The 21,069-nt window shown below is 35.7% G+C and overlaps 1 protein-coding gene across 1 annotated transcript in view; it reads left to right on the forward strand.

The window, feature by feature from the left end:
- LOC107289970 (rap1 GTPase-activating protein 1-like) overlaps positions 1–21,069 on the forward strand; it is a 48,619-nt gene that overhangs the window by 10,088 nt on the left and 17,462 nt on the right. Inside the window, exons 4-14 of the mRNA XM_029284653.1 lie at positions 1,273–1,311; positions 1,676–1,867; positions 4,193–4,296; positions 4,679–4,757; positions 7,065–7,118; positions 7,209–7,292; positions 9,203–9,303; positions 12,474–12,603; positions 13,899–14,054; positions 16,052–16,123; positions 20,361–20,447. Coding sequence (XP_029140486.1) covers positions 1,273–1,311; positions 1,676–1,867; positions 4,193–4,296; positions 4,679–4,757; positions 7,065–7,118; positions 7,209–7,292; positions 9,203–9,303; positions 12,474–12,603; positions 13,899–14,054; positions 16,052–16,123; positions 20,361–20,447 — 1,098 coding nt within the window. The remainder of the gene's footprint in view (positions 1–1,272; positions 1,312–1,675; positions 1,868–4,192; positions 4,297–4,678; positions 4,758–7,064; positions 7,119–7,208; positions 7,293–9,202; positions 9,304–12,473; positions 12,604–13,898; positions 14,055–16,051; positions 16,124–20,360; positions 20,448–21,069) is intronic.

Here is a 21,069-nt window from a genome sequence, read left to right on the forward strand (position 1 = left end):
AGTTTCCTGCCTGAGCAGGGGGTTGGACTAGATGACCTCCAAGGTCCCTTCCAACTTTATGATGATGATGATGATGATGATGAATCAATAAGATGATTTTTATAAATACAATACAAGTTGATTAGAAAAAATGTCATATATGGACATTATTATTATTTCCACAAATACGAAAAAAATGAAAATATTAAGAATTATATTTGTTTAAGGTTGACGAAGGCGAATACTATTGGAAGAAGGGAAGATCAAAGAAATACACTACTAATTAATACACTAATTATGTAATTATAAAAATTAATCATTATTGACTGTTAATTAATTATTACTGATTATTTTTTTAAATATATGAACCAAGACATCACGCTGTTCACTAGGCACTAGGGATTATGATTGTAAAAATCAATAAAATATATTTTTTAAAAATAAAAATAAAAATAGTACCATTCTGAGGCCACATTTGGAATACTGCATCCAGTTCTGGATACCACAATGCAAAAAAAATTACCCAGGCTCTGAAAATAATGCAGAGAAGAGCAACAAAGATGATAAGGGGTCTAGAAGCTAAGTCCTATGAAGAACACCTAAAGGAACTAGGTATTTTTAGCTTAATGAAGAGAAGATTGAGGGGAGACATGATAGTAATCTTCCAATACTTGAAGGGCTGCCATAGGGAAAAGGACATTGATTTACTCTTCATAGCACCTTAGGGTAGAACAAGAAGCAATGGGTGGAAACTCATCAGAAGGAAATCCAGCCTGGAAATAAGGAGGAATCTCCAGGCCGAACTGTTAAGCAATGGAACAGCTGGTCTCCCAAAGTTGTGGATGTTCTATTGCTGGAGGTTCTCAAGAAAAATATTGGACAACTGTTTGTCTGAGATGGTATGAGGACTTCTGTCTTGGTCAGGGGGTTGGACTGGAAGACTCCAAGGTCTTTTCCAACACTGATTCTACAAAATGTTACAGAAATTGCCACTCGGCAGGGTGTCTAAATGCAAAAGCACTCTCTCTCTCTCGGAACGCTGGCTAAGTCTAGTTTTGTGGAATTCTTAAAGGGTATATTTTGCATGCTTTTGAGGAACCAAGGTAGGATTTCTCTCTATAAAAGGCTCTTAGAAAAGACTCAAACTCAGCGATTTCTGACAGTTGATTCTATACATTGTGCTCTCAGAAATAAACTTTACCTCTGGTTCAAACAACTGCCTGCATTCTTTATTATTATAAGATTTCTTTCCAACACTCTATGCATTTACTAATGGCCTCTATGCGTTTTCAGAGAGAAGAGGAATACATCCCATATCCCAGCATCCATGAGGTGAGTCAATGATGGTTTGAGTTCATATATTTTAATTGAGCAGAGCTAATTCTGGCTCAGGTTTTTCAGCTAAAGAAGGATAAAGTATCACTTTGGGTGATTGCACTTCTGAGGTTTTTTGATAGGATTTTCTTTTCTGCAGGTCTAGTTCTTTTTTTAAAAAAATCCATGGCTATTTCAGGAGGATGAACTCCTGGAGCTCTGAAGTAGAAGGAGGATGCTGAGATATACTTGACAAAAGTTGTAATCCAATTCATGTGGAAGAAGTGGATTGAGGAGGGGTGATTTAAAGTGCTTAGATGTGTATAGCTATGGAATTTGATTAATTTCAAATGCAAGTGCAGATTCCCTTCTTTCTTAAAAGGTATTGCAGAGGGGCTGGCCGTACCCTCTAATCATCTTACCACAGTTTGGGGGTTACTGGATTGAAGGGACCTCTCACAGCCTACCCGTATCAGGCCTTGAGTTGCAAGACTTGCCATCTCCTTGCAGTGGCAAAGTGAGGCTGGAGTGTGATCCAACAGCAAAGCTGTACCGCAAATACTTCCTAGGAAAGGTAAAAGTTTATATTATTTAACATACTCCAAGCCTTTATATTTTAGGTATTTTCTTTGTAATAATTTGCAGTATAAATCTGTGGATACAACTTGGTTAAGAAAGCAAAACATTATACAGCAATGTTAAAAATAGTACTTTTCAAGTACCGGTAATTTTATTAGAGATTCAAATTTGAACTTTACTATGTCAATTTAATTTTTAATTTTATTATAGTAGAATATGGTACTCTAGTAGAGTAGAGAAGGAAAGGTATATATATATATTAACAGTATAACATAACCTCAAAATTAATCATCATCATCACCATCATAAAAAAACAAAAAAGGCTTAGGAAATTATGTAATCAACAGAACAGTTCCAAAACTTTGTTTTTATTACTTGAAAGTCTTTCACTATGCTAGAAAAAATGAATTCAAATATTGACAGACAACACATACCCTGTAAATCAGGAATATATTTTTTTTTGTCCCAGAATTTAGCTAATCCCATGCCCCTCAAAGTCAAAATTCTTGATGGTTTGATTGATTTGTGATATGTTCTGATAAGGTATACTGGTAATTAGAATCAAGAAGAACATAAGCATTTTGTATGCTTAATATTTATCCATATTAATATATTTATCCTATTAATGTTAGACCCAAATGTGGCAATAACAGGACAAATGCAAAGCATCTGTGTTAATGTTCCAACTCATGATTGCAAACAGTCCTTATTAGCAGGATAATTGCAATGAATCCTTATTAAACATTTTTGAGCTATACCGTAAGATGAAGCTTTTAAAAATTAATCTCATTTTAAGATAATAAAAAATTATTTGTTATTTAAAACAACTCTTTACTATTTCACTAAGACAAGACATTCAAGCTCATTATTCTGAAGTCACACAAATAACTAATATCAACTTCCTTCAGCTCCCAAAAAGATTTACTGACTTAGGAGTATACTTAGTTCCTCTATAAGGTCCAAACACCATACATATTAAAAAACAACAGTAGCATCTGGACATGTGCTTGAGTTGAATGAATTGCCAATGCATGCACCGTATCAAATATTAATTTATTAATTTTCCAAAAAGTATTTTAAATGTCTTCCTCAGAATTGAACTGATCCAAAGTAGTATTTATAAATAGCCCCAATTTATGCAAAATTAGATTAACCAACTATTTTAAAACTGTACTATCCCATACTGTAACGTGTAACACTTTCATTAGAGCTGAAAAATGTATTGGCAACACAGTGTTTCAATGTATATCTGCTGATTACATTCAGTATTGAAATGAAGTCTAAACGCATATAAAACAATCCATCTGTTTGTCAGAATTGTTGTTATGATCCAACGGGATCCAGCCTGGCTTCCTCTAATTTATAGAATAACCAAATACAATAGGATATTGTATTAATTAGAGTATGAAAACCTGTCTATAAAATACAACATAGTATGTGGTATGTGTGTGTGTGTGTGTGAGAGAGAGAGAGAATACATTAAGAATTCAGAATTTGCGAGAACAATTTATCTGGTGTATAACTTGGCATAAATTAATACATTTATACAATAGCTATTAATTGTCACCTATGATGCACTGGTGGAGTGGATAATATCAATCCAAAGACTAAACTTATGGAGAAGCCCAAAATGAGTTAAAACTAAACTCAAAAACGTCCAAGAAACCTCATCAAAGACTTTTCAGCATCCAAAGAAATTATAGTATAGCTGCTGAGTCCTGTCTATTTTAAACACAGCTAGAATAAATATCAGTAAAGAAAACTTTAATAATGCTGGAATTTTTATGTACATGTACAAATCCAGCCTGAACTGGATTTGTTTTATGTACATGTACAAATCCAGCCTGAACTGGATTTGTAGTCAGAAGAACAAGCTATAATTTGTGGGCCAAAGCAGCTTTTAAAAACTTAACTCCCATATTTATCAAGGAACTATATCTATAATTAGAACACAGAGGGATCATTTCCAATTATGACTATATTTGCCTCATTAAAATCCTGGGATTTTTCTTTTGAAAATGCTACAATATGTCTCTAGTAAAATAAAAGATATAAATAGCTGATATACGTTTTGTATATCCACTGAAAAACCATGAAGTCTGGAGGACTTTCCAATTTCAGGAATTTAGTTATGACAGGACTAGAACTCCCAGTCTCCAAAGTTTGTAGCCTGATGCCTTAACCTCTACAGCAAACTGACTCTCTTGTTACATCATAGCTGGGTTATCCAACATTTGTAGGAGAGTCTGAGCCTGTTCATTTATTTGTTTATTTGGGAATATCGTAAGATAAGACAAGCATTTTGATGTCTCTGTTTTAGGAGCATCAGAATTTCTATGCCAATGATTCAGCTTTGGGCTACTTGGTTCTTTCTGTGAAGTATGAACAGGTCGAAGAGCAAGACCATCTCCATCTGTTGCTGAGGTAAAACTGCCCTTTGATGCCACCACCCTCATGATATCACAGGGCTAGTCAGCCAGCCTTTTCAGTAAGTTCTCTTTCTGTTGGTTGGTTTTTCTAAAGCTTGTTTTAAACTGGCAACTGCCTGTCCTTGTCCCAGTCTGTTTTTTAAACCTTTTCTCAGTGACTTGTTTGGTTAGGTTCATTACTGCTGATATAAGAAATGTCCACAAGTCTCATCTGAATCCCCTTAGTATGACAATTAATTTACGTGTAGCAGAATTTGCCACTGTGTGTCTTTCTCTCCAGCAGAATAGATTGTGGTGGGGAAAAAGTGGGCTATAGCCCATCCCTCATTGCTTGGTTGCTCTTTAATTTATTCTGCTTTTTCTTGTTGCTCAAATAGAGCCCGAGCCTCTACCAAGCATGATCTCATTCCCATATCCTGCCTGACAGAGTTTCCTAATGCTGTCCAAATGGCCAAGGTAAGTGTTCCAAACTTTACCCTTTTACTGTCAAAGTCTGGCTTAGACTTTTGCTATTTAATGTTGCTTAATGTTTTCTCTGTGATGGTTTCAAAGGTTCCATGAAAACTGTGACTCCTTCAGTTCATTATTGCAGCACTTCTTCAAGTTATGACAATTAGCACACTCTTAAAGGTTGGGTGGAGAACCTTTACCTGTTCGGGGATTACATGTGTGTACAGACATTCATACATGGACATATATGCTGCTCTTACATCCCTATCCTTCATACATGTCCACATGCAGGATCATTGATCCAGATCAATAAATCTCTACAATCTATCAGCATTGGAGAAACAGCAATGTGAAGTAACACTGGAAAGGAGAAGCTGCTATAAATCTCTACAGGAGTGGAGGATCTGCTCGATTGGTTAGACCCAGGTCTCTGATGGATCTGGATAGTTTCCTGGATGTACTTGAGGAATTTCCTGCCTCACCAGTCAACAATATTGTTCAAACCCTGGGCAATCTGTGGAGCACAGCCAACAATATGGCTCTTATGGCCCTCTTCTTCCAGCAGCACGTTGGGTTTATCAAGAAGCTGAGTGCATTTAAGGAAATGGATGGAGGGCTGGAGTATGGAACTAGTTTTATGACTGGGAGGTGATTAATTTCTCCATGAGCTGAAGGTCTCAATTATATGAACTTTATTTTTTAAAAAACCCTTACTGAATCTGGATAATCTTTGTAATTATAGAAATAGAAAGTATCTATTCTGGAATAAGATAACTGAAAAGATAGGGGCATCAGAGTTCCAGATGCTTCTTGACATAATTATCTGGATCCATTTCAAGTGATGTTTTTCCTATGGTGCTAAGAATGATTTGGTTGCCTTGGATTATGTCCTATGGCAGAAAGTAGATGGAGATGAATGTGATCCTTCTAGTTTTCCTGGAAATCTCAAGAGCTGCAATTGCCATCCACAATGTGTCTTTGTGGACTGTGTGCTGGAATTGGCCTTGAGAGGCACTGTTTTGCAGTAATTCAGATCTTTTGGATGCACCCTAAATGTAAGGTTGTGTGAATTATTGCTCAACATCTAGATCACTGATTTACAGGAGTCCAGAGGATTCGGTCTCAGAGGGTTCAATCTCTTCCTCATGTTGTTTAACATCTACATGAAACTGTAGGGAGGTCATTTGCAACTTTGGGATGTCATAATGTCACTTCTACACTCCCCATTATCTATTTCAAAGGAAGCAATTAGTGCTTGGAATGTTGGTTAAATTCAGACTGAATGGAGAAGAATAAGCTGAAAAAACGTAAGGTGCTACTGGTAAGAAGAATGTTTGACTTGAGGTTTAAATTGGAACCTGTTTGGAATGGCACTGTTCTCCTCCAGAAAGAACAGATTTCCAGTCTAAGAAAGCTCTGGACTTGAGTTGTCATTCAGTTATTAGGGGATAGCTGTGAAGAGAAGCATGTTTGCACAACTATAAGCAATGGGTTAATTGCCAGTCATTCCTACCATCGTAATGACATTCTACATCCTATCCCAACTATTGCTTTATGTGGAGCTGCTCTTAAAAAGTATCTACAAATTGCAGTTGATGTAAATTGCAGTGGACAAGCTACTGATTACTGCAAGGAACATCAATCATAAGATATCCGGACTGAGAGATCTTCATTGATTGTCAATTGCTTACTGGAGCAATTTAAAATTTTGCTTTTGACCTTGGCATTCCTAAACAGCTTAGGACATGAATATCCGGTTTTCTCATTATGAAGCTTCCAATAACTTGGCTTTCTGGCTCTTTTCCCATTGAATTCCTCCTTTTCTGTTGAATGGGCTCCTTTGCCCATTGAATCCTTTACTTTCATTCACCTAATGCAGCAATCTTTCCCAATTGATAACTCTTTACTTTGGCACCTTTGAAAGATGGATGGAAGAGGGTTATTGACATTAATTATTAAGAGGTTTACTCTTGGGGGACTAAGTATAATCATTTCTTTTCAGCTAACTTGCATGTAAAACCCCCAAGTATATATGCTTAATCCAGTCTTCATAGTGTGACAGTTTAACCAATTACAAGTTTAAAACCCACATTTAATTTCCAAAGTCATTTACTACATTTAAAATTTATAAATGTGAGTTTAATAATTGAACAAGAGAAGGAATAAATTAAAAGACAAATCCCTTGCAAATGCAAATCTTTTGAAAATACAAAGCCTCCTATGACTCGTATTAATCATAATGGCATTTGTCCTTTGGCTAGGAAGTCAGGTTCCTACATTAGGAATGCTAAGTCCTCCTACTTTGCCTTGCAGTTACTCTGTGAAGATGTGAATGTTGACCGCTTCTTTCCTGTGCTGTATCCTAAGGTAACCCCTTTATGTTTCTTAACGTGCCATATAGATATTTTTTTCTCCAAGCACTTGCCTGCTAATTCAAGCTTTTTCTCCATCTCCTAGGCTTCCCAACTCATTGTTGCATTTGATGAACATGTCATCAGCAATAACTTCAAGTTTGGCGTCATCTACCAAAAATTTGGGCAGGTAAAAATACTTTTCTCTCTCACACTTGTCGCTCTGGCTTTCCATCCAATGTATATGTGGGGAAACTGGAGACAAACCTCCATTCCTTCCATTGCATCCTCCCTCTCTTCTGCTGCTTGTATATAGTCACTTCTTTCTTGTTAATCTTATGCCCGCTCTTCTCAGCCACTTCTGCCTTATCTCAGTAACTGAAAACAGGAGCAGTGGGAAATAACAGGCAAGGTTGGTGGGAAAAAATTGCTTCAAAGGTTTGGAGCCATTTCAGGATATATGTTACTCTTTTTGAAGAAAAGGTCAGTTGCCTTTTGTTCCTTAATCTAAGTGGAAGAATACAGTATACCTATTACTAGAGATATGGACTTTGGGTTTTTTCTTTCTTCTGCAAATGAATATGATTCTACCTTAATATCCTGCACGTCTATTTGGGGCTACACTATTTGATGTGAAAAAAATCAAAATCTAGTCTATTTGGTGAAAGTACAACTGTGCATTCAAGGAAATTAAAAGCTTTGATGTGCGGAGAAAAAATGCTTTTAGTGTAATGTTGGAAACAATGTTGGGCAATAGATAATCAAACTCCATATAGTTTTGAAAGTGCTAAATTTGTTTGAAGTGGAAAATATTCTGCAGAAAATTTTGATCTGATAAAGTTTTCTCATTCCACATCTTCGCAGCTTACAGCACAATAACTCTGCCAGCATCTGAACTCTCATGCTTTTGTTTTAAAGTACAGAATAGAATAGAGTACTCAAACAGCAATAAAAAAAATTAAACAAAATTAACATTTTTTAAAAGGTAAAACATAGAGGCTGTTTCATGCAGGAAGCCACTTGATATGCCTCCTACCTTTGCTATAAACCTAATATTTATTTTCCCCATTGCATCTAGTTTGGGTGCATCTCTCTTAAAACCTGCACAGGGAAAGCAGGGTTGGGTACAGTCAGCAATTAGCAAATTTTCGCTTGCCACACAAAAAGGTGAGGCACACTGAAAAGTTCTGATTTTTCCCCATCATAAAGAAAAGTTTTTCAGACTAGAGTAAAGTAGATACTGAGTTTTCTGCTCCATGCTCAAGCCATACATATTCAGTCTGGAGAATCTTTGTTACTGTTTGAAGAGCTGGTCAGATGAAGGGTGGGGGGGAAAGTCCTCCAAGAAGACTTAGAAGGGCCCTGGGCCAAGAATTACATAATAACTATATCATTTCAGACAAGACAACCACTTGTCTGAAATGATATAGGAACTCCTGCTTGAGCAGGGGGCTGGACTAGAAGACCTCCAAGGTCCCTTCCAGCTTTTATTATTATTATTATTATTATTATTATTATTATTGTTGTTGTTGTTGTTAACTAGAATAAGCATCAAAATCACTTTTCTTGAGCATTTAAGGCTGTGCTATGCATTAACATACAGTTTACCGTTGGAATTGCAAAGCCAGAAAGTGCTTTTTCATAGGCTTCATGAGGGTTACGGGCCAACCAAGAATAAAGGCAGCTTGGTAGTGTCTCACAGGCCCTGCATTGGCAGCCTAAACCAGCACAGCATGTTTCATCATTCTGTGGGTCAGGGAAAAATGAGGAAGTATTGAAGAGGAAGAGACAGTAGGAGTTTTATTTCTCTACTTACATTTTTTATTTTTATTTTTGAAAATCAAACACTGGAATGCATATTTCACCCCAAATACATTTCACTCCTGTAACAATTCTTTAAGGAGGTTGACAAGGCTGGGAAAGTGGCTTGTCCGGAATCACTCAATGAGGTGAATAACTTATTATGATTGAACCTGAGCACCTCAGCTGTACACCATTTCGCACTTGCATCCTTTGTACACAAGGATCCTAGGATCATTTAAGAAAGAATGAGCAATGGCTGTCTCCTCCCACTTTCTTTTCTTCTCTTTTTTCCCCCAGACCACAGAGGAAGAAGTCTTCAGTAATACAGAAGAGAGTCTAGGCTTCTTAGAGTTTTTAGATCTCCTGGGTGATAGGATCCAGCTGCAGGATTTTCGTGGGTAAGTGCTTTCCATGTTACGCCTACTACCAAATCATCTTTCCTGTATTGCCCTTGATGGCCTTCTTTTTAAAATATAATTTTTAATAAAGTTTTTAATAAACACAGTAAAAACTAATACAAACTGAACTAGAAATTAAGAGTTAGCAGAAATATTAAACAAATAATTTATCCCTGATCAAACAGTCCAACTTTATATTCTTTCTTTTTGCTCTTCGCAATTTTAGCCCTTAACTCATTACAGTGGGTTTGATTTTTCATCAATCATTGGCATTTAAGACGAGTCTTCAAAGCTTTCACCAGCCTACTTTATAAATCCCATAAAGAGACCTTGTCCAGGATTTCTTGTTGCAGCTGTTCCATGTCCAGATCCTTTTCTTGATTTGTTCTTTTTGTATTCCCATTCTGGTAATCTCAATTGTGTTTTCTTTCATGCCTTCAAACTTTATAATATCCATACCATGTAAAAGTTTTTAATTTTTTTTCTCATCTTTTAAAAATTTATCCATTGAAATTTGTATTTATTCTGAGATTTTAGTTAACATTTTGATCCATTTATCAAAAACTTTAGGATAAGAAAAGGTTATAGCCAACTTAGCCATTTTGACTTTTTTTTTTTTGGCTTGGCCCTTTAGTTCCCTCTAGTGTCCATTTGCAACCTTCATCAAGTCTCAGTTCCCAATATGGGTTTAGTTCCATTTTAGTCATTTTCAACAAGTATATTATTTAACCACCTACTTGTTTTTTAGATCTTATAGCAAAAATAGCCAATATTCCAAGTCTCCTAATCTATTTAACTTTCTTAAATCTTGATTTTTTTTGCTTACTGTATTTTATTTTAAATTCTTTTTTTTAATAATTTTTTATTTTCTAATTTTACATTTAGGTATTTAAAAAACAATGTGGTGGCTGGGTTAATCAATAGTTCAGTAACATACAAAATGTTCAGTAACATACAAAATGTTTTAGTACAGATCTCAAACTACAACTGTTTGTGCCATCAAATCAGTGTTGACTTCTGGCAACCGCCTGAATTAATACCTGCAGTTTTGTTGGCAAGGTTTTTCAGAAGTAGTTTGCCCTTTCCTGCTGTGAGGCTAAGAGCAGGGATGTCAAACTTACCGCGTCACGTGACATGTCGTGATGTATCAAGACTTTTTTCGCATTGCTGGAGCTGGGGTGGGCGTGGCCTCCGCATGATGCAACTGGCCCGCGGGCTGGCAGTTTGACACCCCTGGCTAAAAGAGAGTGACTGGCCCAAAGTCACCCAGCTGGTTTATACCCAAGGCAGGTGAATGGAACTAGAACTCACAGTCAGTACTCACGTGGGTGAAAGAATGGATCAATTTGAGGAACATAAGATTGCTGACACTAGAGGGACATGACCCTCAATTGGGATGGCACGCATTTCTATGGTATGGGAAGAGTGATATACATAGCTACTTTCAAAGACATTATATTAGGAATGCATTACTGCTAGTATGGACAAAAATTAAAGAACAACACTATTTGAAAATACCAGTCTGGTTATCTACAATGGAAGCCTTAATACATCTGAATGTAATCAATATGGAAAAAATTATAAGATATGATGACGTACTAAATGAAAAGGGGGAACTTAAAACTAAACAAGAACTTAATAGACTAGGGGTTGGCCTATCATGGTGGCCACAGTTACAGATACAATCCAGATATGAAAAAGACAGTAAGTTATATGGCTTTTATAAAGAACCAACTGAACTGGATCAGATTCTAATGGGGATAGATGAGAAATTAATTAAAAAGATATACAATTATTTATTAAGTACTAAATTGGAAGAAGAACAAGTAAAAGAGATAATGGTAATATTGGCTAAAAATTTTGGCTGCACAATAGAATTAGATAAATGGCAGAAACTGTGGGATAGAAACTATAAACTTACAATGTCAACAGCATATAAAGAAAATCTTTATAAAATGTTCTACAGATGGCACCTTTCACCTGCGAGACTAGTGAAGATGTACAAAGATAAATCTGTTAAATGCTGGAAATGTAATCAAATACCAGGTTCGTATTATCACATGTGGTGGACATGTCCCAAAGCAAAAAATATTGAATAAAATACATGTATGGTTGGAAGCAATGATAAAACAACATATAGATCTAAAACCAGAGATATTCTTACCATGTTACCAGGAAATTACAATAAAGGCAATACTTATTTAGTTTTACATATTCTAACATCAGCTAGGATAGTATATGCACAATTTTGGAAAAATGAAGAAACTCCTACAGAGGAGAATATAATTAAAAAAAATACTGGAATGTGCAGAAATGGATAGGTTAACATTAAAAATTAAAGAAAAAATGGAATATTATATGACATGGGATTTATTTTACCAATGGTTAGTTGACAAAAACAGAGGTTAGAAAGTTGGAAATATGAGAATATGTGGATTATGTAAATAAGACTTATAATGGATTAGTAAATAATTTGATTGTTATATAACTAATGTTAATGTGGGTAATACTATTTTTAATATTTTGATTGCTATTTCTTAGTATATGATTGTATCTTGATAAGACTATTATGAATGTGATGATTATTATATTTTAATACTTGTATACCTAGATAACACACTGTTCAGTATAGAAATTGAATTTTAATAATAATAATAATAATAATAATAATAATAGTAATAATAATAATAAATAATAATAATATTAACAACAACAACAACAACAACAATAATAATAATAATAATAATAATAATAATAATAATAATAATAATAATAATAATAGAACTCACAGTCTCCTGGTTTCTACCATGGTGCCTTAACCAGTACAACAGACTGACTCACAAGTGAGTTCGTTTATCTTTACCATCTTAAAATAGGTCCTCTGGCTCAAGCTCAGCCCAAATATGCTAATAGGAGGTTAACTGATTCCTTTAAAATACTGAAAATGGAAGCAAATAACAATTTTCACTGATGTGGCAATAGGTTTCCTTAGTGGCCTATTTTTTTTTTCTCCTGAGATATGTATCAGACTAAAAGTTTTGACCAATAGTAGTAGATGCAATTATTACAGGCGTGAATTAGGTCCCCATCTTTGATCATAAAACCAAATAATTTTGTCCTTCTTTTCTTGGCTTTCTTTCCCTTTGCCTTCCCTCTGTTGTTCTCTTCAGATTCCGAGGTGGGCTGGATGTCACAAGAGGTCAAACAGGAACAGAATCCGTCTACACAAATTTTCGGGGCAAAGAGATCATGTTCCATGTCTCTACAATGTTGCCTTTCACTGAGGGAGATGCCCAGCAGGTATGTTGAGTAGAATTGGGAAGAGGGCAGAGTTTGTCTTTGGATATATTGTCAATTTGAGGCTAATAAAAATTCATAGAGAAGGACAGGATGGGCTGCAATGTCTCCTTGGGAATCTTCAAATTATCTAAATTGCTTATTTTTTTCCAGAATGAGAAGGCAGCATGAACTCCCTTCTCAGTATTTGCAGGATAGCTATTGTACCCTAAAACCCCATTAATTGAGTGCACTTCCTCATATGACTGGGGAAATTGAAACAATGCAATCTGTTCTATGTATATTGTTCTTACAGTGGGTTATATGTTGGCCCTCTTATACTAATATTCTGCCAGAATGGATGTGTTAAATTGCTTCCTTTTAGACCCAAACATTCCGGCATGCTAGCCAAATAAACTATAGTAGCAGTGAAAATTAGGCAACAGATATTGTTGTTTTATGCCTCGTTTTATGTTTTATATGTTTTTTTAATTTTGCTAATTGTTTATTATAAATAAGTAAAAAAAAAATCTGTATTTAAATCTAACTTTCAGCTGTGCATGAATTGGAATTTGACAATAATGATAAGCCAGAATTCAGGATTTAGTCTTAGATTCAAACTCTACTACATGGGTTATTTTGAAGTCATTCATAAATTTCCCAATTTAGTTGGGTTATGGTCATTTTTAGTCCTGTGTGAAAAAAAAGAGAAAATAAAATGTATATAAGTGCAAAATATTCTGTCTTACAGAATTGGATAGCCAAAGCCTGGCCCAGGGCTGAACAAACCTTTAGAAAAGACCACAGTCTCCACAGTATACTGGTGGAGCTATGATTTTTGTAATTTCTTGGATTTGGTGGGAAGGAATTTGGCAAGAATTCTTTATATCGATAAGTGTCATTAAGCCAATTTTAGGATTTACACCACAGTTTTAAGTTTAGGTTTAGGTTTCCTGTTCCAAAATAACAGAATGGCACCATTGTTTTTGAGCAACAGAAATTGGAAGGGATGTCAGGATTTGCAGGGGGAAAGGTTCAAGTTGTAGAATAACGAACATTTTATTTTATTTTATTATTTTATATTATTATTTTTATTTATTTTAATTTTATTATTTTATTTTATTATTTTTAAACTAATTTATTAATTTTTCTATGACATCCATCTTCTACAAGGTGACTGTGGGCAGCTTAGAACCTTGCTTGCTACAAACATTCCTCAATGTGGAATAGGATGGAATTGGTTTGAGGATTGCCTACCCCTGGCCTAAACTGTGTAGGATAGGTTACTATTTTGTGCAATTTTCTTTGTTCCCTTTCAGCTCCAACGCAAGCGCCACATCGGGAACGATATTGTAGCCATTGTCTTCCAAGATGAAAATACTCCTTTTGTGCCCGATATGATTGCATCAAATTTTCTACATGCCTATATGGTGGTGCAACTCCATCACAATGCCAGTGGGGAGACTCTGTACAAGGTAAATGCACACACAGTACACAATTTACCATTCCTGGGGAAGCCATATAATGTTCTGTGGCATTACAGTGCCTACTGCATTCTGAGTTCCTGTTTTATCATTCTCTAACTTTTTCACTGTCACTACTGTTGGACTATCCTTCTTTTATTCCTCAGCAACAATCATTAGTCTATGCTCATATTTTGGGGAGAGTAAACAGATGTCAAGGGGAAAACCATGTTCTCCCATTTCTTTCTTCAGAATCTCCAGTCCATTCTTGTTCTCATTTTTCAACAAAAATAAAATATATGTATTTCTTCTTCCATGCATGTGTAGGGTAAAAAATATGCATAACATGGTGAGAGTAATTATTCTTGATGATAGTTCTCGGAAGAAATACTGCAATTGCATTAAAAAGGGCCTATGACTTTAATATCAATACTATACAAATATCTATGCAAAGTAATAGTATACAGCTTCTGTGATTGTGTGGGTCTATGTGCAAAGGGTGGTCCTGAATCTCAATGGTGTGACCACCATCTTGCCTGTCTTGACCCCCTGGTGGATGCTGTGGCCTTACTTGTTATGTACATCAGGCATTCAGAAACCTAAAAAGAATAAGGGAACTCAACTAAAGGATGCTAATAATTAATTTAGCATTTCAGAATGGCACTGCTTAAATTAACTAGAATTTTTAAAATTCAAGCATCAATAGAACATGAACTGTATCAGGATCTAAATCAAATACTAAACCATCAGTAAATTTATATAAAACTTTATAATATAGTAAACATTATATATTTTTAAAGAATAATAATAGAATAGAATAGAATAGAATAGAATAGAGTAGAATAGAGTAGAATAGAATAGAATAGAATAGAATAGAATAGAATAGAATAGAATAGAATATCTTATCTTTATTGGTCAAGTATGATCAGACACACAAGGATTTTTTCTCCAGTGCATAAGCTCACAGTAAAAATATAAACAGCAAGTAATAGGTCATAGGTCATAATCATAGTTACAATCATTAGTCATAAGTTACAAACAACTGATAAATCATAAGAAATCAATAGGAGAAGATAGGAAAGATGAGAAAAGATGAGAAGATGAAAAAAGATGAGAAATGAGATGTTTTGGGAATTAAGTGTTCATCAGAGTGATGGCATAGGCATATCTGGTTGTTTTTGCATGCAATGCTCTATAGCAGCATCCTGAGGGGAGAAGTTGAAATAGATTATGTCTAGGATGTGAGGGGTTTGTAGATATTTTCTCAGCCCTCTTTCTGGTTTGTCCTCAATGGAAGGCAGGCTGCTTGCAATTGTTTTTTTCTGCAGTCCTAACTATCCGTTGAAGTCTGGGTCTGTCCTGTTTGGTTGCTATGCCAAACCTGACAGTTATTGAGGTATAAATGACAGACTCAATAATTCCTCTGTAGTACTGTATCAGCATATCCTTGGGCCATCTGAGTTTTCTGAGTTGACACAGGAAGAACATTCTTTGTGGTGTCTTTGTAATGAAGGTTTCTAATGTTAGGTGTCCTTTTCAAGTCCTTGGAGACAATAGAACCTAGACACTTGAAGGTCTCTACTATTGATACTGTGTGGCCTAATATTGTAAGAGATAGAAAGGAAAATATATGAAATCTAGACAAAATTCCCTCCCCATGGAATTTGGAAATTTATGATTATTGTATTGGGGAATATAATTGAATAAAATATAAAAAGCAATCAAAGTGGTATAATAAATTAAAATTAAAGCTAATTGCAAAGAACTAGGATAAAAAATTCAATAAACAATAGCTTGATCAAATGCTTGATTTTTTAAAACCAGTTTTACAATGCTTCCTTCTTCTCCTGGGTAAACGTGGCATTAAAAATGAAACTTGTAACTGGAGTGTTGTCAATCCCATGCTTTGGAGACAGGTTGACAGAAATGTAACTTGATTACTAATTCTTGTCTTAAGGCTGCAGTGACCTTTCTACTGTCTCTTAAACTGTTAATTATGATTGTTTCAGGTTTCTGTGACTGCCCGGGATGATGTTCCCTTTTTTGGACCCCCTCTTCCAAATCCAGCAGTATTCAAAAAGGTTGGTATGTCTGGTCCCTAGAGTAGCTTTTTCCAACACTGCAAGCTGGATATTTCTGCAGATTATCCAGGACTGGGAAAATCTTATATGATATCAAATACTCTTAGTGATCTAATCCTTCATTCTGTGGTGCGCAGTTCAACTGTCTGAGAAATAATCCTTTTTCCCCTTTTAACACAACAGCCAATTTGGAGACAATGATTGCAGTTCATTTCACATTGTCAAACAGTGAATCAGTTAACAACAAGAGCAACAGCATCAAACAGTTAATCTTACAAACAGATCTTGCTTTTCTGCTTTTTAGACCCACGTGGGCAAATCTGAAACCTATTTTTTCAGATTTGGGGACTGTTTCAATTTATATCCAACAGGGAGGTACAGAGCAAATTCCAGCTGCAAGGATTTAGAGTTTGCTGCAGTAAGGAGTTAGCAAACAGGAGCAGGGAGATTTTTATAGATTTGTCTCTGCTGTTCCTAAGTCACGGGTGCATTCCATTGACAGGTGCAAGAGCATTGACTGAATTCATGTTCTATTAATGCTCATTCATGTCGCAATCCTCAATATATATCCTGAGGCAACAGGAACAATTGAGACTCTTCAGTGAAACCTTGGTTAGGTAAATCTCTTGGGTCTTCTAGGAAGTACTTGACTTATGACTGGTCACTTAGCTACTGTTCAAAGTTATGACGGATCTCCCTGTGGTTCGTAAAACCCAGTCCCAAACACCACTCCCCCACAGTCATATGACTGCATTTCTTGGCAACTGGCCCATATTTATGACTATTTGCAATGTCCCAGTTATATGACCGCATTTTATGATGTTTTGCTTAAAAAGTGGCATTTACTCCTGGTTTTTGGCAAAATAAACCCCATCCCATAGTGAACTGACTGTTTAATGACCAACATTAAACATTAAAGGTCATAATATCCAGGCTAGAAGCTTGGGCATTCCACTTTACAAACATCAGCTCTATTACAGTTGTAAGTTAAAAACTACTTGTATTACACATTCCAGCTGTCTGTGTTCTCTTCTGTGCAAAAGAATTCCACATCTGAAGAAAAGCTCACACTCTTTTTATATAGAAGAGGATTTTTTTCCCTATGAGAATCATGTACAATACATTATCGTGGGGGAGAGCGAATTTATAGCCACACAGTCCAAACAAGGCCATATTAAAGTATATTTCAATGCATTCATCAAGTATATGCTGTGAATGGAATCATATTCTGGGTTCTTGTATTTCCATAAAGTCCATGTTAATTTGGCTTCCTAAAAAGCATTCCCAACCCTCCATTATTTTTTTATATAATATTTTATTAGTTTTCTAATTTTACAATTAAGTATTTAGAAAGCAACATGGTGGCTGGGTTAATAACATACATAAATCTTTAGTACAAATCTCAAGTTTCCTCTCTTTTTCCTTAATATCTACTATGTCAGTGATGGTGAATCTTTTAGAGACTGAGTGCCCCAAAACTGGCTCTGCCCCCCATCCCCCGCCCTGCCTGCCCACAGGACCACTCACCGCCTCCAGGGCTCTACGCAGATCGCCCAGGCAGCCCAGCAGCGCTATGGCGACCACACCCTCTGCCCATGCCCTGCAGCATCAACTGCATGACGGGGTGTGAGGGCAGAGTCTTGTCTACACTGCCTGGCTGCCATGTCCTTGGCTGCGCTGCTCCGTGTGGGCCACCCTCGAGGGCGACTCTCCTTCAGGCGGGTTGCTGGAGAGGAGGGAGTCACAGGGGGAGGCAAGGCTGGGGAAACGGCACGCGTGCCCTTCAGAGAGGGCTCCGAGTGCCACCTCTGGTACCCGTGCCATAGGTTTGCCACCACTGTACTATGTCATATTATGCTAATACAGTTCTTATTATTATCAACTAAGTAAAAACTTCATTATTACATTTATCAATAATTTTTAGCTTATACATATCTTAATTGTGTTTACATTCAGTCCTTATATACAATCAATGTCCCGTTATTGCTTTTTTCCCAAGCTTTAATTTCCCATCAATATTCAAATTAACATTTAATATTTATAATTTCCAAGCTTTAGGTAACCAAAGTTTCCCTTATCTCAATTCATAACAAAATCTAATATTCTAAATACACATCTTATCTATTTGAGTATAGTCTTGTTCTGTTCTGTTCTATTTTCCACCATATTAAATCATCTAATTAATAATACAGTATCCCCTTCAATAAATCAAAACCATTATATATATTATCTGGATTAACCAATAAATCAATAATATTCATAAATTTTTTCATTTGGGTCTAATTTTTAAAAGTTCAAATACTCCCTCTCTTTTTCTGGTAATATCTTTTATCTCATATTAAACAAACAGAATTATTATTTTCAACTGATTTCCAAATATTTTAAATTAGGTGACCAAAATTCCCCTTATCTCAACTTCTCCCTTTTTCCCTTTTCATACCAAGGTCTATTAGTCTTGTTACACATCTTACCTATTCAATTATAATAATACTTTATTTTCTAAAAATTTTCTATTTTCCACCACATTGAATCCTCTAATTAGTAATATAAAATCCCCTCTAATAAATCAAAACCCTAATTTTCTTCAGCCTTATTCTGGCTTTCTTCCTTTGCCAACTAGCCTTCCATGTCAGTGCTCTTAAATCATCAAGTAGATCTCCCTCTATTATTATATATATTATTTGAAATAAGAAAGACCATTTAGTTGCAGTTTTTTTGGAAGAACTAGCCCATTTATATTCAGTAGATCGCCTCCCTATTACTCCAATTCCCACAATTGTCCTGATAAGTTTATCTTCCATTCAATCTGTTCTTCTTCCTTCTCCTCAAATTTCTTCTGATTTATATCGAAAGTCTTTTCCATTTTCAGTGTTGTTACTCCCTTTTCTGAATTTTCCATTGGCTGGATTTGTTGGTCGATTGAGTCCTCTGTCTTAGTTTTTGGTTGTTCCACTTCTCCTGTTATTTTCTGCATTGTTAGTTCTTTCATTGTAGTCATGATCTGGGTTTGTATATATAAGCTGGCATTTTGTTCCTTTATGTTGCATCTTATTTTGTCACAAGCTGAAAGAATGGTTTCGTGTATTGCTTTCAAAATGTAAAGGATTTTTTCTTGATCTTCATCCATATTCTCTTAATAGTGTGTTAAGTTGAAGACTTTAAAATCAGACATTAAAAATATTTTTATAACCAGGTTTGGGACATCTATTTCACATGTTATAGGTGGTCTTTATAGTGGAAGTTATTTATCAAGTAAGAATTTATAATCCAAGGTATTCCATCATCTTGTGTAATAACAGATGTTTCTCATGTAAAGAAATAGGAAAGCAATTCCCCATGTATAGCTCTGAAAGTCAGTAAAGGTTTACATTCATAGTTCAAGCAGGCCAAATATGCCGCCCAGAAGTTCTCTTTACAGCTGAGTTTCTCACAGGTGGTATCTGTCAAGGTCAGAAGAGTTTTATCTAGAGTCTGGGCTTCAAGCCAAGTCTCTTTTAGGCAATAACAAGTTGTAATACCATACTTCACCACAAGATGTCACCGATGCCGTTTAAAGCTTTTTAAGTCCAAAGATTTTATAATCGTTTTTCAAGTTTTATTTCTTTTTTTAGATAAAAACAAAGATCTCCAGTAAGAATAGGAAAACTTTTAGTCTTCAAATTGCAGAAGCATATAGATCCAATTAGATTAAAATTGTTCTTATAGTGCTTTGATTCCCCTGGGTAGTCAGTCGCCGCTGTTCTTAGAGGGTGGGGTAGAAATTCCCTTCCCTCTCTCCTCACAGGGGGAAAATATACTTTGGGCAGCTTTTACAGGAAAAAATACTTAAAGTCTTAAAGAGAAGATCAGATCTCACCCAGTTTCATCCGCGTTGCTTTAAAGGTGCTTGATGGTAATTTTGACTTTGTCTGTCAGCAGCTTAGTGACAAGCCATATTGCTATGCCCCAGATCAAGCGGAAGGGCTACCACCCTCCCGCGATCAAGCGGGGTCCCTTCCTTGCTCATCACCTCTACAGGGTGACTTTCGACCCTTTCCAGGGTCTCCCAGCAGGACGAAATCGGGTGCGAAAGATGGAGCTTGCCTTCCAGCGTCTGAAGGAGCTGCGATGGCAAACCAGAAGCCCCAACCCTCCATTTTTAAACCAGAATGGTTATGGTTCTCATTGGTTAAAGTGAGAAGAGACCCTACAGAATGTCCAACATGATGGTGGACCCTTCCTTTTTTCCTCCTTACAGGGTGCAGATTTCCGTGAATTTCTTCTGGCAAAGCTTATCAATGCGGAGTATAGCTGTTACCATGCCGAAAAATTTGCCAAGTTGGAAGTAAGTCTGGTTACTTAATATGTTTGTATTAATAATTTCTCAAGCAAATATCTGTATGAAACAAAATATATGAAATGAAAATGCACAATTAGCAATGTATATAAATTGCTGAAATATCAGCTTAGAAAAATTCTTCCCAATGTTATTTACATTTAAGATTCCTAATGGTTGGGAATGAATGAAAAGAACTTGATGCCCTTTTAAAATGAACATTTCCCTCAAGAAAAGGATAATTTCTCAAGTAAGGACATAATCACATGGTATACATTTTTTGCCATCATTTCTGGCTTTAATGTCTTACAGTAATGATCATCAATTACCCTGGAACATTTGGATGAAGCTGGATCAGAAACTGGCTATATTTGGAAGTGGGATGGTTAAAGGCTTTCCTGAAATATTTGTACAATTTGGTCCATGCAAATCTGCTTGAATATATCAGCAGTTGATTTGTATGAACTCTGTCCAGTAAGATAATATTTAATTTGCTACTATTTGCTAGTTTACCTGTACAGGCATATAGCTTTCAGAAATAAATAGAGAAGTTACTGATTACAGTCATTTCCATTGATTTGTTTCTCCTAAGCGCCCCAGTTTAAACTACCAAATTCACAAAATTGAGAAA

The sequence above is a fragment of the Protobothrops mucrosquamatus genome, unplaced genomic scaffold (genome assembly GCF_001527695.2).
Source record: "Protobothrops mucrosquamatus isolate PMUCROS unplaced genomic scaffold, P.Mucros_1.0 scaffold791, whole genome shotgun sequence".
NCBI classification, from domain to species: Eukaryota; Metazoa; Chordata; class Lepidosauria; order Squamata; family Viperidae; genus Protobothrops; species Protobothrops mucrosquamatus.